At 35.0% G+C, this 17,131-nt stretch overlaps 1 protein-coding gene across 1 annotated transcript in view; it reads right to left on the reverse strand.

The window, feature by feature from the left end:
• PLOD2 (procollagen-lysine,2-oxoglutarate 5-dioxygenase 2) overlaps window positions 1-17,131 on the reverse strand; it is a 107,739-nt gene that overhangs the window by 35,526 nt on the left and 55,082 nt on the right. The window contains exons 5-7 of the mRNA XM_036850206.1: window positions 14,262-14,374; window positions 12,650-12,713; window positions 11,328-11,425 (exon numbers count right to left, since the gene is read on the reverse strand). Of these exons, the coding sequence (XP_036706101.1) occupies window positions 11,328-11,425; window positions 12,650-12,713; window positions 14,262-14,374 (275 nt within the window). The remainder of the gene's footprint in view (window positions 1-11,327; window positions 11,426-12,649; window positions 12,714-14,261; window positions 14,375-17,131) is intronic.

Genomic DNA, 17,131 nt, shown 5'->3' on the forward strand with positions numbered 1-17,131 from the left:
ACAATAAACAATCTAACCTTACACTTACAGGAACTAGAAAAAGAACAAACAAAACCCAAAGTTAGTAGAAGGAAGGAAATAATAATACTGAAAGTGGAAATAAATTAAATAGATACTAAAAAAAAGAAAAACATCACTGAAACTAAGAGCTGGTTCTTTGAAATAATAAACAAAATCAACAAACCTTTAGCCAGAGTCACTCAGGAAAAAAAAGAGAGCCCAAATCAATAAAACCAGAAATGAAGGAGGAGAAGTTAAAAAGGACACCACAGAAATACAAAGGACCATAAGAAATTACTACAAACAATTATATGCCAACAAACTGGCCAACCTAGAAGAAATGGATAAATTCCTAGAAACATACAGGCATACCTCAGAGATATTATGGGTTTAGTTCCAAACTACCACGATAAAACGTATATTGAAATAAAGCAAGTCACAGAAATTTTTTGGCTTCCCAGTGCATATATCAGGTTTGTTTACACAATAGTGTAGTCTATTAAGCGTGCAATAGCATTGTGTCTAAAAAAAACAATGTACATACCTTACTGAAAAAATACTTTATTGCTAAAAATTGCAAACCATCATCTGAGCCTTCAGTAAGTCATAATCTTTTTGCTGGTTGCGGGTCTTGCCTCAACGCTGATGCTGCTGACTGATCAGAGTGGTGGCTGCTGGAGGGTGGGGTGACTGTGGCAATGTCTTTAAATAAGACAACAATGAAGTCTGCCACATCAACTGACTCTTCCTTTCACAAATTATTTCTCTGTAGCATGCAGTGTTGTTTAATAGCACTTCACCCACAGCAGAACTCTTTTCAAATTTGGAGTAAACCTCTCAAACCATGTCTCTGCTTTAAAACTACATTTATGTAATATTCTAAATGATTTGTCATCATTTCAATATTCGATTAAAGTTTGCCATTTTATATGGGTGAGGTTCATGACACCCCAAAACAATTACATAGTAATATCAAAGATCACTTATCGCCATAACCGCTAACTGGTCACAGATCACCATAACAAATACAACAATAATGAAAAAGTTAGAAATATTATGAGAATTACCAGAATGTAACACAGACACACGAAGTGAGCAAATGCTGTTGGAAAAATGGTGCTGATAGACTACTCAACACATGGTTGCTACAAACCTTCAATTTATAAAAAACGTAGTATCTGTGAAGTGCAATAAAACAAAGTGCAATAAAATGAAGTAGGCCTATACAATCTTCCAAGAATGATCAGAAAGTTATAAAAAATATAAACAGACTCATTACTAGAAATTGAATCAAACATCTAAAAAATCCCAACACATAAAAGTCCATGACCAGACATTTTCACAGGTGAATTCTGTCAAACATTTAGAGAAGACTTAATACCTATTCTCCTCAAACTATTTCAAAAAACTGAAGAGGAAGGAATGCTTTCAAAGTCATTCTATGTGGCCAGCATTACCCTAATACCAAAACCAAACAAAGACACTACCAAAAAGAAAATTATAGGTGATTATTACTGATGAACATAGATGCAAAAATCTTCAACAAAATATCAGCAAACCAAATTCAATAATACATTAAAAGGATCATACATCATGATCAAGTAAGATTTACTCTAGGGATGCAAGAATGGTTCAAGATATGCAAATCACTCAATGTGATACACCTCATTAACAAAAAGAAGGATAAAAATCATATAATCATCTCAATAGATGCAGAAAAAACTTCTGACAAAATTCAACATCCATTTACAACAAAAACTCTCAACAAAGTGTTATAGAGGAAACATACCTCAACATAAAGGCCACATATGACAAACCCACAGCTACTGTCATACTCAATGGTGAAAAGCTGAAAGCATTTCCTCTAAGATCAGGAAGAAGACAAGGATGCCCACTCTCCCCACTTTTATTCAACACAGTTTGGAAGTCATTGCCAGAGAAATCAGGCAAAATAAAGAAATAAAAGTCATCCAAGTTGGAAAGGAAGAAGTAAAAGTGCCACTGTTTGCAGATGGCATGATACTATAGATAGAAAACCCTAAATACTCCACAAAAAAACTATTAGATCTACTAAATGAATTCAGAAAAGTTGCAAGATATAAACAATATACAGAAATCTGTTGCATTCCTATAAAGTAATAATGATCTATCAGAAAGAGAAATTTAAAAAACAATTTCATTTACAATTGCATCGAGAAGAATAAAATACCTAGGAATAGATTTAACCAAGGAGGTAAAAGATTTGTACTCTGGAAATTATAAGACATTGGTGAAAGAAACTGAAGAAGACACAAATAAAGGAAAAGATAAACTATGCTCACAGATTGGAAGAATTAATATTGTGAAAATGTCCATACTACCCAAAGCAATCTCCATTCAATGCAATTCCAATCAAAATACCCATGACATTTTTCACAGAACTAGAATAAATAATCCTAAAATTTATATGGAACCACAGAAGATGCCAAATAGCCAAAGCAATCTTGAAAAAAGAAGAACAAAACTGGAAGTATCATGCTCCCTGATTTCAAACTATACTACAAAGGTACAGTAATCAAAACAGTATAGTATTGGCACAAAAACAGATACATAGATGAATGGAACAAAACAGAGAGCCCAGAAATAAAACTATGCCTATATGGTTAATAATCTATGACAAAGAAGGCAAGAATATACAATGAGAAAAGACAGCCTCTTTAATAAATGGTATTGGGAAAACTGGATAGCTACATGCAAAAGAATCAAACTGCTTTCTCATACCATATACAACAATAAACTCACAAAAGATTAAAGACCTAAATGTAAGACTTGAAACCATAAAACTTCTAGAAGAAAACATAGGTAGTATACTCTTTAACACTGATCTTGGCAATATTTTTTAGATATGTCTCCTCAGGCAAGGGAAACAAAAGCAAAATTAAAAAATGGGACTAAATCCAACTAAAAAGCTTTTGCACAGTGAAGGAAACTACTATGAACAAAACAAAAAGGCCACCCACTGAATGGGAGAAGATATTTGCAAATGATATGTCCAATAAGGGGTTAATATCCAAAACATACAAAGAACTCATAAAACTCAACATCAGAAAAACAAACAACCCAATGAAATATGGGCGGAGGACCTGACTAGATATTTCACCAAAGAAGACATACAAATGGCCAACCAACACATGAAAAGATGCTCAACATAATTAATCACTCAGGGAAATGCAAATCAAAACCACACATGAGATATCATCTCACATCTGTTAAAACGGCTATTATCAAAAAAAAACAACAAATAACAAGTGTTGGCGAGGATGTGGAAAAAGGGGAACCCTCATGCAATGTTGATGGGAATGTAAATTGGTGCATCCACTATGGAAAATAGTATGGAGGTCCCTCAAAAAAACTAAAAACAGAACTACCATATAATCCAGCAATTCCACTTCTGGGTATTTTTTCCAAGTAAACAAAAATACTAACTCATAAAGATACATGCACCCCTATGTTCACAGCATTATTTACAATAGCCAGGATATGGAAACAACCTAAATGTCCACCAATATATGAATATATTAATATACAGACATGGTGGGGGCTTCCCTGGTGGCGCGGTGGTTGAGAATCTGCCTGCCAATGCAGGGGACACGGGTTCAAGCCCTGGTCTGGGAAGATCCCACATGCCGTGGAGCAACTAGGCCCGTGAGCCACAATTACTGAGCCTGCGCATCTGGAGCCTGTGCTCCACAACAAGAGAGGCCACGATAGTGAGAGGTCCGCGCACCGCGATGAAGAGTGGCCCCTACTTGCCGCAACTAGAGAAAGCCCTCGCGCAGAAACGAAGACCCAACACAGCCGTAAATAAATAAATAAATAAATAAATAAACCCAAAGTTAAAAAAAAAAAAGTTAGCTGTTAACATAATAAAAAAATATATATATATACAGAAATGGTGATACATATATAAAATGGAATATTACTCAGCCATAAAAAAGAATGAAATCTTGCCATTTGCAACAACATGGATGAACCTAGAGGGTTTTATTGAAAGTGAAATAAGTCAGACAGTGAAAGAAAAATGCCATATAATTTCACTTACATGTGTAATCTAAAAAACAAAACAAATGATCAAACATAACAAATAACAGTCATAGATAGAGAACAAACAGGTGGTTGCCAGAGGGGATGGGAGTGGTGAGGTGAGAGAATTAGATGAGGGAGATTAAGAGGTACAAACTTGCAGTTATAAAATAAATGAGCCATGGGTATGAAATGAACAGTGTGGAGAATATACTCCATAATAATGTAATATCTTTTATGGTGACAAATGATAATTAGACTTATTGTGGTGATCATTTTGTAATGTATAGAAATATCGAATCACTATGTTGTGCACCAGGAACTAACATGGTGTTTTAGGCAATATTTCAAAAACAAACAAGTGAACAAACAATCTCACAGAAAAAGAGATCAGATTTGCAGTTCCCAGAGGCAGGAGGCGGGGGAGAAGAAACTGGATGAAGGTGACCAAAAGGTACAAACTTCAGCTATAAGATAAATAAGTACTAGGGATGTAATGTACATGATAAATATAATTAACACTGCTGTAGGTTATACATGAAAGTTGTTAAGAGAATAAATTCTAAGAGTTCTCGTCACAAGGAAAAATTGTTTTTTCTTTTATTTCGTATCTATATGAGATGATGGACGTTTACTAAATTTATTGTGGTGATCATTTCATGATATATGTAAATCATTATGCTACACACCTTAAACTTATACAGTGCTGTATATCAATTGTAAGACTGGAAGGAAAAAAAAATAAAGTACAATATTGCTTCCCTACCTACTCTTTTCAGATCTCTCACAGCATCTCCTTTGTGCCTTATCTCCCCTTCTCCTTAAGCATCTGTTGGCATTCATTTTATATGTAAAATCTGAGTCCTTGTGTATGTTTTGGGTTTAGGAGAAGATGAGGGAAGATGGATGACAGAGAGAGGTAAACACACTGAGAGATGCTCTGAGCCCTCAAAAAAAAAATCTTGAATATACCTAGAGTGTAAATATTTTAGGGAAAATTCTGCCAATCTTCTTTAAAAAATTACTACACATTCTACTGCAATTTTAATACCTGTAGTGGTAGGAACAGTTATAGTTTTTAATTTTTTTATTATTTCTTGTCATAAACTATAATTATCTCACCTCAACACAGTGAAGCTGAAGCAAACTAGCTTTGGCTGTAATTTTATATTACTGTTAAAAGGAAGCACCTAAAATCCTCACTATGTTTATATAATCATTAATTTTTCACTGCAAATGTGAAATGAACTCAAAAGAAAAAAATATTTATACATTAAATATGATGGTCAAAAATGTACAGAAGTGCCAACTGACTTTTTCTAGCTTCCTAAGACCCTAAAAGAGATGTTATGGTATAGAATAGATGAGGAAATTAGTCCAGTACCATTTTATCCAATTCCTCTCAAATATCTGGTATTCCATCCAAATATTTCTATTGTACTAAAACTGAAGCAAATGCTATTGAAACAAGTACCGTATTAATTACAATGAGAAAACCTTTGTGTTTTACAGATATTGTAGACAGTTACATTATTCTGTACAGCACAATCATAAGACGTGGAAAAGATAACTCATTCACATCCCTTTTGAACTACGTGATAATTCAGGAAACAAATTATTCAATACAAGGCAGGAAATATGTAGTTATGACATTCATTAATGACATTTCAAGAGTCAATGTGGCCAACTGAATTTGCCTCTATAACAAAAACAAAAATTTGACTGTTGTCAAACTACAGTGCAAACATTAATTTAATCATTCATGTTCTATATAATATTATGGTTTTGAAGAAAATAAAAAGATTCATGTGAAAATGGATTCTCTTTATTAAGCATTATTTCTAACAGGAATTTTTTAAAAGGCTAGTGTGCAATTTTTTAAAGGCTGGTGTTTTATATATCCTGGGAAAGAATTTTTTTAAAAGAAAGAAAAAAATCCCCCACAGATTTGGACATATCTAAAATTCCCATCTATATATAAACACTGGCACTTTCCTCATCTCAGAAATCTCATAAGAAATTAAATATTTATGTCATGAATTATTGATCAGTCTATTAGGATCCCTATGTGAATATGAAAATGATCAATATCTTTTTTAAAAGGTTAGAGCATAGAAGGCATTACATATAGCTTTCTCAGAATTAAAACTATATTATAACTTTTCTACTTTCTACTCTTCACCTAAATCTGATTTTCATAGATCATTAAGACTGGAAGCCTCCCTCTTTTAGATCTCTCATCACACACGCAGAGGTTACCATCACCCCCACCCTCCATTTATGTCTGTTTTCTTCATTAAAAATCTCAGACATTTATGCTGGCAGCTCTGGAAAGTACAGAAAACTGTTTATGTAGTTAGGCTGTTCCGGGCAGTCCCCGGCTACTAGGTGGTAGTGCTTTCCTGATCCTTCTTTCACAATATCAAAATGTTTCCAAGGGTGATGTCATGTCATTGGCAGAGAAACTTTTCCAACTGAATCTTTTCTTTTTTTCCTTTTTTCTTTTTTTTTTTTCAAATCATCCAATTATTCAAGGTCATAGTGACCCAAGCATTGAGGTTTATATGCACAAAATTAAGATCTCTATTTAGATTGTAAATCAAATTTGTTTCAGAAATGACTTGTTTTCATGTGCAAATTAGGTGATGTGCTCTTCTTACATTTAACTTGTTTGTATAAAAATACTGCCAATCTCATAATGACTGATATTTAAAAGAAAAAGTTAGGTATTCAAATAAGCATCTTATGATGTGTTACTAACAGTAAATAAGTTTCAAGAATAAAAAGTAAAACTTCAAACCAGAAGTCACGGTTTCTATCTAAACACTGATTTATATTAGATCGCATCTAGACAAGCATGATAATAATTGTGTAGAATAAATTAAAAACATATTTCAAATAAAATAATTAAAAAGCACAAAATTGTTTATACACCATTATGAAAACAAATGAAAAATATGAATGCTCCTATCTATATACCGCAAGGATATAAATACTGAAAGCAACTATGAATGAAAACAACATGAGAGGGTAGTGGGATTATAAGTGATTTTTAAAACTGTTTATAATTTAAAAGTTGTTCTTCCTAATAGCATGAGATTTAGAGAAAGTAACTAAGAAATAAACTCACCTTTACATACTTTGGTCTATAAACACATTATAAACAATTTATCATTTACAGATTATGTATAGTTTTTTCATACTATGTACACTTTTAAATGAAAAAAAATGGCTTAAATATTAACATTTGGATTAAGGTTATGGCTTACTGACATTATAATCATCTCTTAGTACATAAAATAATAAGTTAAATTATAAAATACCATATAAAAATCCTTTCATCTTTTATGATGGTTAAATAAAAAGGGTATATCTAAAAAGAGTAATCTGCTTTCTTTCCTCATTATCCTGAACATAGAGGAAAATGTGATATTATTTAACTTTAACATATTCCTAAATAAAGCATTAGCATTAGTTGAATGCTTATTTATATAATCCTTTCTCAAATTTTATATTATACCAAACAATTTTTACAATAAAAAATTACTTAATTTTTATTGCCAAATAGAATCATAAGATCATGTCACAGAAAATATAATAGGATCATCATACTGCTTGAAATGCCGGAAACAGTGATAACCCAAACTGAAAATGTTTCTTGGAAGACTTAAAATTTCTTAGTACACACAGGTCTTTCTAAATGACTGAGGACTAGAGCTCCTTTTCTTAAGAGAAGTCTTTCAATCGCTTTGTAAAACTCCTATCAGCATTATCCTGGAAATTTGGAAAAAATCGGTGAAAACAATGGAATCACTGAATATCAGGCCTCACTCACAATAACTAAATTCTGGGACCAAGCGCCCTCTTTAAAGACATTTAAATTTGATTAAAATATTACATTACCAAGGAGAAATAGCACACTACTTAGTTATAGATGTCCAGTTGTAAAAGTCCATTTATCTGCCTAGGGACAGTAACAGGAACCCACAGAAATTTTTTTTTTTTTTTAATGATTTGCTTATTTATTTATTTATTTATTTTTATGGCTGTGTTGGGTCTTCATTTCTGTGCTAGGGCTTTCTCTAGCTGTGGCAAGCGGGGGCCACTCTTCATCACGGTGCACGGGCCTCTCACTATCGTGGCCTCTCTTGTTGCGGAGCACAGGCTCCAGACGCGCAGGCTCAGTAGTTGTGGCTCACGGGCCCAGTTGCTCCACGGCATGTGGGGTCTTCCCAGACCAGGGCTCGAACCCGTGTCCTCTGCACTGGCAGGCAGATTCTCAACCACTGCGCCACCAGGGAAGCCCCCCACAGAAATTTTATGACTGTTTTGCCCTGCCAGAAAAAAATCTACCTCACCATTCCCAAGAATAATGCTAGGTCATTAGATTATTTATAGACTCAGACATTCAATCACAATTTATTGAAAGGCTAATATATGCTACACATGTGCTGGACCCTGGCAAAACAAAAAGTGAACAGGATAGATATGATTTCTGTAATTCCTAGGCTAAAGACCCAGTAAGAGACGACAAAAAAAAAAAAAAAAGTTCAGTTCCATCCCTGTCCAGCGTGTGGTATTATGTTCTGTGATGGACAAAGTTCCAGATATTATAAAGGCATTCAGGAGACTTAAGGAGTAAAGCAAAGCTGACACCTAAAAGATGAACAGCACTTAGTAGATGGGTACAGCAAGTGGGAATTAGGTCAGAGGACTCCAGAATGAGTGAAATGCATGTACAGGAGACTTGCAGACAGAGGAAACATGAAACATTTGCGAAGTTCATATTAACTCAGTACGGCAGGAGCTGAGGGAGAGAATTATTGAGAATGAGATATTCTGTATAGATATTACAGTGCCAGGGGTGGGGGAGTAGGTAGGATGGTAGACTTGGGACCCCTAAACCAGAAGCAAAATTAAAAAAAAAAAAAACCAAGTTGAGAATGTGGAACTTCATACCTAAGTCTATAGAGGGCATAACACAGGTGAGTAATGTAACTGGGTTTCTGCTTCAGCAGAATAGTCTAGTTCCAGACTGCTAGTGGGTGATTGCTACTGGTGGGAGGCTGCAGGTGGCCTGAACTAAGGAGGTTGCTCTTGACTCTAAGCAAATTAGACAAACCACCATGCATAGGAGCTAGAAAGGATGTCTCTTGGATTGGGAGTGGGAGGTAAATACAGTCAAAACAAAACCCAGGTTCTGGTTAATCAGGTGGGTGGAAGAGGAGGCAGAGCTGAAGGTCCTGACCTCCAGGTCTTGTATGACACACAGATAAATCCAACAACTGGGTATTCACACCCAGAGCTCAGGAAAGACAGACGCTACAGCAAGGATTTGAAAATAATCAGCGCTGCTGACTTGGGAATGAAGCAGATTACCTAAGAATGCGTGTAGCTGGGGAAAGGAAAGATGTCTCAGACAGACACCTGCAGAACACTTAACTAAAACAACGCAGGAAGAGGATCACCCGACCCCTGAAACCCCCTACACACACAGAATGTTAAATTTTTAAAATGTATATTAAAAAAAGAAAGAGAGAGAGAGAAACTGAAAAGGCCAGAAAATTATCAGACAAACCAGCAGAGCATCATGGAAGCAAAGGGAAGTATTTCAAATTGGACCAAACGGGATGAACATGGTCAAATGTTATCTTTGGATGAAAGAGAAATGAGGGCTGATGAGCGTCTACTACTCAACAAGGATGTCACAACAGACCTTGACAGGAGCCATTCCTGGGGGTGATGGGAAGAGGAATAGTGGTAGCAGTGAGTTGTCTCTACTTTAAAGAGTGTGGCTGTGAAGGGGAGGGACAAAGACAGGCAGGCTGGGAGGCAAGGTAGATTGAAAAGGATGTTGCAGTTGGTGTTGGCTGGGTTTCTAGGATAAGAAAGGCTTGAGGGTCTTTAAAATGCTGATGAGAAGGAGAGACTTAGAGCTGGGAAAATTGCTACCAGACAGAAAAAGGAGCCCACTGGGAAGGCTCTGTAGGAGGGCTGGAATGGGATGAAAAGCAAGGTGGAAAGATTAACTAGAGAAGGGGAATCTACTTCCTCCATTTTCACGGTGGAAAAGCTGCCAGTGTGGGCTTTTCCTTGAATGTCTTCCCACGCAGATAGCTTTTATTGGAATTCAGGCTACTCACTCCACTGAAACAGCAGACCCCATCTCCCCATCCTCTCGTCCCACAATGCAAATTTATCTGGTAATCTCTTTTCTAGGTACTTATGAGTAAACCAGGCATCGTCTTAGTATCTCAGAACATTGTTTTAAGCACTGTATTACTAAACATATATGTGTATGTTTGTGTGTATATATGTGTGCGTATATACGTGTATGTATACTTATATATATATATAAAACAATTCATGTTCTATTTTAATTGGATTCCGGCGATACAATCTTATTACAAATTTTGCAGTCAGTAACACTGTCAGCAAGCTCAATTATACATGTTCCAAAGCACATAAAATTTCATTAGACAAATTATATCTTTATCAACTATAATCCATCAACCTTGTTATAGAGTAAGTGCAAGAGGAAGCACTCTGGGCCTACGGTTACACCCCAACGTTAATAGAGCTATTAACTTTGACAACGGTGACTCAGGTGAAACGAATGATCCCTTATAAACCTCAACATTTCTTATTCAGAGAGGATACTCTGTATCAGGGAAATGTGGCTCACTCTCAAGTAAGCTATTACGTGAAACATTAAACTGAAATGTGTTACAAATAGAATGGAAAGTTATCCATCTGCTGAGGAAAAATCATCGGTTTGATTAATCTAAATGAAACCAGATAATACAGTGTGTAAAAGATGAAACTAGTAAATTGTCGGCACCAAAATAAAACCTCTTAAAGATATTTACAATTTTATTTTTATTGACGTGTAGTTGATTTACAATGTTGTACCAATCTCTGCTGTACAGCAAAGTGACTCAGTTATACACATATAGACATTCTTTTTTTTAATATTCTTTTCCATTATGGTTTATCACAGGATATTGAATATAGGTTCCTGTACTATACAGTAGGATCTTGTTGTTTACCAAGCCTCTTAAAGATATTAAAGAAGGAGAAGGAGGAGGGGGAGGAAGAGGTGGGAGAGAAGGAAACAGGGGGAGGGGAAGAAGGAGGGGAAGGAGGGGAAGTGGGGGAGGGGGAAGACAGGGAGGATGGGGAGGAGGAGGAGAAGTCATTCTATATATTGCTCCATAATCTATCTCCAAGAAATAAGGAAACAGAGAAAGGTCACCGTGACTCACCTTGGTGGGTCCATTTCCATTAATCGCCACTGGTAATGTTTCATAAAACACATTCTTAGCTCTGGCTTTGCCATTTTCAAATTTCAGAACAACTTCATCTGGGTTAAAAAGACAGATTTCAGTAATTTAAAACGTGTGTGCATGTATTCATATATACATATACATGTATATATATCTATCTATACATCTTGTTTTTGTTATAAAATTTCTCATGCATGCTATTCCATGTGCTATACTTTTGGAAACTTTGCTTGCTCCAAGTCAGCAGATATCCGAAATGAAGGACAGCACTGACACAGATACGGATTCTGAGCACCTGACTTTCTCCAACCTGGTGCTGGCAAACTGAGGTGCTAAGACACCAAGGGGTCTTGGTGGAAGGAAAGCATCTTTGCAATACTGCCTCTGCCTTTTGAGAGTGACATAACCCCAGATGAATTAAATTATTGTCTCAACTTATTCATCGATAAAATGGGATTCTTGCCTGCTTTTCTAGGCTATTATAAAGATAATAACAATAAATGTATGGCAAATAGAATACTGCCAGGCATAAGCTAGGTTTCTACAACTCGCCATCACTGATAGTATTTCCAGTTCTTGAAAATCAGGCCTAATGTAAATTCCAGGAATATACAAGTCAGATGGGAGCAGAAACATTTTTTTTGTTGTTTTCAAGTTCCTTTCCTCACATTTCCAGAGCACTCCAAACTAAATGCCTTCCATTCTAAGAATCCTTTTACTTATGAACTGCCTTGAAGAACTGTATTGAACTGCAATGTATTTTTAATTTGTGAAGTATTAATGCATTAATGTATGTTTATTTTTAATGTATTAATTAATTAAATTTAATGTGTTAATGTATTTTTATCAAGATACATGTCTATCAGGAAAACACATATAGGCATGCACACACACACACACACTCACTCCACAGTGTACATGTCTCATTACCAGTTACCTTTAACCTAGGTTCAAATACTCTAATACTCCTGAGTAACTCACAATGTAAAGAGCTGATACTGAAAACCGTGTAATAACAAACTGTAATTAATTCAAAACTACATCTACTGTCCCCAGATGGTGAGATACTAAAGTCTAAGTTACCTAAGGGCAGAAGCCTAACTCTTTGTACTATTCTTAGGAAATGATTTTAACTGAATGTATTTATATCAAACTCAGCTTGAGTACAATATTTTTTAAAAGCTGCAATACCTACACATCAATCTTAGTCATAGCCCCAAACGAATATAACAAAAGACAGACAGTTGAAAACACAGGTGTTCATTTGCACACGTGAGCAACCCAGTATTTAGGAAGCATACCTACAGCTCCATTTAAGGTCTGGAAAATTTTGCATTTGTGATCCAGTGTGATGTTAAGAGCTTCCTAAAAATGAGAATAGAAAAAATATTAAAAATGACAATAAAAACAGCAAACAACACTATCATGTTAATATAGTTTGTTTTTTTAGGGAATTTAAAGATCCTATACATAAATTATTATAGCAACCTTCTTCAGAAAGACCCCTGTTATGTGAAGCTGTTGAGGTTGGGGATTATTATTATGCAGCATAACCTCCCTGACTGCTACAATAGGTTTATAATTAATCAACCTAATCATAAAGATTAATCTGCTTTACAAATCTTATTCTCAATGTAGTTTTTCAGCTACATTGCTCTGTCATAATAATACTCCTAAAATTGTCTTTGCATGCTGTTATGGATTGAATTTTTGTGTTCCCTCAAAATTCATATGTTCAAGCCCTAACCCTCCCTCTGTCTCTGTCTCTGTCTCTCTCTCTACCATGTGGGGACACAGCAAGAAGGTGGTCGCCATCTATAAGCCAGGAAGAGAGCCCTCACCAGAAACCAACCATTCAGGCACCCTGATCTCAGACTTCTAGCCTCCAGAACGGTGAGAAAATAAAGTTCTGTTATTTTAGCTACGCAGTCTATGATAATTTTGTTATGGTAAACCAAGCAGACTAAGGCACATGCTAACCAGATAAAATCTTATGCTTAGAGAAAAACTTAAATAGGATTTACACAACAAAAAATATTACAGACCCAGCAGTGATATTTCAGAGGAAGCATCCTAAAGCAAAAACAATTAGATAAGACTCAGAGCACTTTCACTGTTGAATTACACTCAGAAAGACAAGCATCAAGCTGCATGGGCTAGCACTCATGCCAAGAGTAGGTTTCTGCTCTCGGACGAGAGACCAAGTCCTCAGGCTAGCCGTGCCAGGCACGTAGAGACAGTACAAAAATGGAGAGAAGAAAAACAAACAGTTAAAGAATACAGTTTCTTAAGAAGTGTCTAATAAAAATATACAGATAACTGGAGTATTTATCTAAGAAAAAGCAGCAGCTACAGTTGCAAACTCACTGGAAAATATACGTAAAAAAACACTTATGTTTCCTAATGACAGCACCTAGAAATACACAATTCAGTAAATTTTAGAACTGTACTGGTTATCCATGGTAAACTTATGAAACATTAACTTACACTAGGTGAATATACTAAAAATATTATCAAATTAGAGAACTTTGTTTTTACTTTTCTCCAAAGTTTCATTTAAACCAGTCTCAGGAATATTGTCCTTAGGGTTTATGGCAGGCTGCTATTGTCTGCAACATTCCTCCCGTTAATGAGAGAATTCAGATTTTTAGTAGGACACATGAACTTGAAATAAAGAACAAAACTCCTTTGCATATTATGTGTAGCCAAATAAATATGTTCTGGTCAAAGAAAAGTATGAGAAAGTATTTTGTAAGACTTCTAGATAAGCTACTTAGAGAGCGCTGACACAACTGAAATAGCCCTTTATTTATTATTCTGCCCGTTAACTGCCCAGAATATGGATGCAATGGCTGGAGCACCAGTAGCCATTTCAACAAGGAAGTTACACTGAAAGTGAGAGCTATTACCTACCCTCTTCAATGGATCAATGTAAATTTTAGTATAAAATAACTGATCATCATCATTATCCTGGAGATTCCACTGTTGAACTATACGGTTGATATATGGAGCATAACCAATAAATCCTGCAATACAAAAGAGAAAGAATAGAGGATTCAGAATTCAAAGACCAAAACTCGTGTCTATGTTAATTTTATAGACCAGTCGCACAGACTTGTAAAGCTATTAGTCCTAATCCTTAATTTTGAATTTCACAGCTCATCATGACAGAATTATGAGTTATTGGGTATCCTTTGTTTCCATATATAAACTGCAAGAGAGGAAGTTTTTACTACCAATTGCAAAATCAAAGACTCTCTTTGAATAAACGTATTCCCCAAATTACTTGACACTAATGTTTTAGAAGACTTGTAAGGGAAAAAAGAGTTACTAGGAAAAAATTAGAATTAGACAGAAGAATTTTCTTTCTGACTTTCTAAAATGCTGTTCCTAGATCCTTTATAAAGGATTCACTGTTTCTGAAAAAAAAAGAAAAAAAAAACTCTACTACAGTGGTTTTAATGTTAGTACGCAATCAAAGGAATGTTGGATCTGTCACTGACTGCAAACATCCCAAAGAAATTTTATATCTAGGACATTTGGGGAATTTTTCCTTCACTGAGCTTGTCAGTAGTGTGTTTGCTAAACCATTTTCTGGCTGGGTTTTGTGTGTCATGGTCTAGAGAAAGGAAGTCTAAAGTTGGATTGTTCACCTTGGCCTTAGAACATAAGCATTAAATATGCCAACAACAGCTGTCTGTAAAAGACACAGAAAACAGGATCATTTTTCCTGTGTTTGAGTCTTCCCCTGAATTTCAGAAATGCAGCCAAACTGCTATGCTTCATTGATATGCAGTACTTTTTAAAAAGGACCAATTTTACTCCTGTGAATTGAAAGGAAACCTAGTTTGTTACCCTGAAAATTAAAATGTCCTCATAGGAATAAAATAATTAAAAGAAATAGGTCCAGGAATATTATTGTTAACTAGAGGAAACAAGACAAAATGAAAACATGACTAAATCAATCACTGGTGGCTCATTTTTTTGTGTCATTTTTGCCAAATAAAAAAATCCCAAAACACTGAAAAAGATGTATTTTTTAATTCTTATAACCAATCTTCTGTGATAAAAAACATATTCAAGAAGCAACACATGATATTTTCCAATGGTTTATACTACTGTTTTTCAAAAATTATGTTTCCTTATCCTTTTCATAAATCCCAAGTGTCCTAAAAAGTGAAAAGGAATTACATCTATTTTCATAGTATGGGATATATATTTTATGATTTACATTTTTCTATTAAACTGTCATATTATTTCAAAAGAATTAAGTTTCTAATATTGTGCAATTTTCCTCATAAGGAAACATGTTTACTCTCCATGATAAAGATTTTTTTAACTAAATGAGGTACCCACAAACAAAACTCATGTCTCTTAAATAACTTCAATATATCAATCATAAACTTACACAAACTTTTACTGAACACACTTAGATTTTCTAGCATTTCTTTAATTATTTTGACTACAGAAGGCATAAGCATGACGTTTTGATGTCCTTGTACGATCACTTTCCCACTTATAAACACCTTCTCCTTAATTAAACTTGCTCACAAAGGCACTCGCTAGTGTTTTGCTGTTTCCACAGTATTGTGCATCTGTCTGAAATTCAGGTTCTGGAGTAGATATATCGTGATCTAGATACATTTACATATGATATATTTCACACTACATGTTTAGAAAAACTAATAAATACAAAGTAAAACTTATCTCAGAGTTCCATAGCTAAGCGGCTCTTAAACTACCTAGGGCTTAGGATAAGTTAAAGGTTAGCCATGTGTCACTGAGGGTCTGACAGTTGGAGATGGAAGCTGCACTCATTCCCAATTCAATTGCTCAGACAGAGAAGTCAAGAGCGGGCAGCCATCTCTACTGTAAATCTCAGAGGAAGGACTGCTAAAATACTGAGGACAAAGTGACCAATATGAGAAACCCTGGGTCCTGTCTTGAATATTGAAGTAAAATCCAAAGGTGGTAGATAAATTAGGAGAAAAATAAAATGGTCAGGAGATCCCCAAAACCATGAACTTTTTAAAAACATATGGAGATGAAGAGAAAAAGTGAGTTGAAACTAGGCAGTACACACAGGGATTTGAGGTTTCAAAAATGTAATATTTATATGGGTTGACAAAGTTCCAAGGTACCATATGGAAATGGGTTGCTAAAGTAAAATGCAGGTGAGTACAGCAGTAATTGTGGCATCTCAGAGAAAGGGAATTACTCGCTGAAAGTTTCCTTGACAAAAGTAACTGATCAAAGTCTAGAATCCAGACATGCTGCTATCTCAAGCAGCACTTATTTGAACTGACCTGAATACAATCAGTTATTACATATAAATTACCCCAAAATCTGTTTTCCCAGTGTGGCTTGCAATTTCCACCCAACTTGTTTCTTTGACATGTCCCCCATCCTACAGCCATGTCTTCTGGCCGTATGTTTATATTATTCACAATCTAAGGAAAACATTTTGGAGTTATAATAAGGTCCAAAGTCAAATTTTATTTTATATTTTGAAGGGAAGAGGGAAATGTGATCATTTGTTCCTTTAATCTATGATGGCATAGCTGATGCAGTACTTAAAATACACCTAGACACTCAATGTTGAATCTTTTTTTGACTAGGGATTTCAAGATAAATAATTTACTCCAATATATTTAAAATATAGATAAAATTAAGTAATGCCTATTTTTTAAAGCTACATGAGTGTAGCACTTTTTCCTAAGTAAGGGTATTCACTAAACCCATTATCCTAGAGCCAGAAAATTCTTAATGAAATTATAGTCAGA

Source organism: Balaenoptera musculus, chromosome 4 (assembly GCF_009873245.2).
Source record: "Balaenoptera musculus isolate JJ_BM4_2016_0621 chromosome 4, mBalMus1.pri.v3, whole genome shotgun sequence".
Lineage (NCBI taxonomy): Eukaryota > Metazoa > Chordata > Mammalia > Artiodactyla > Balaenopteridae > Balaenoptera > Balaenoptera musculus.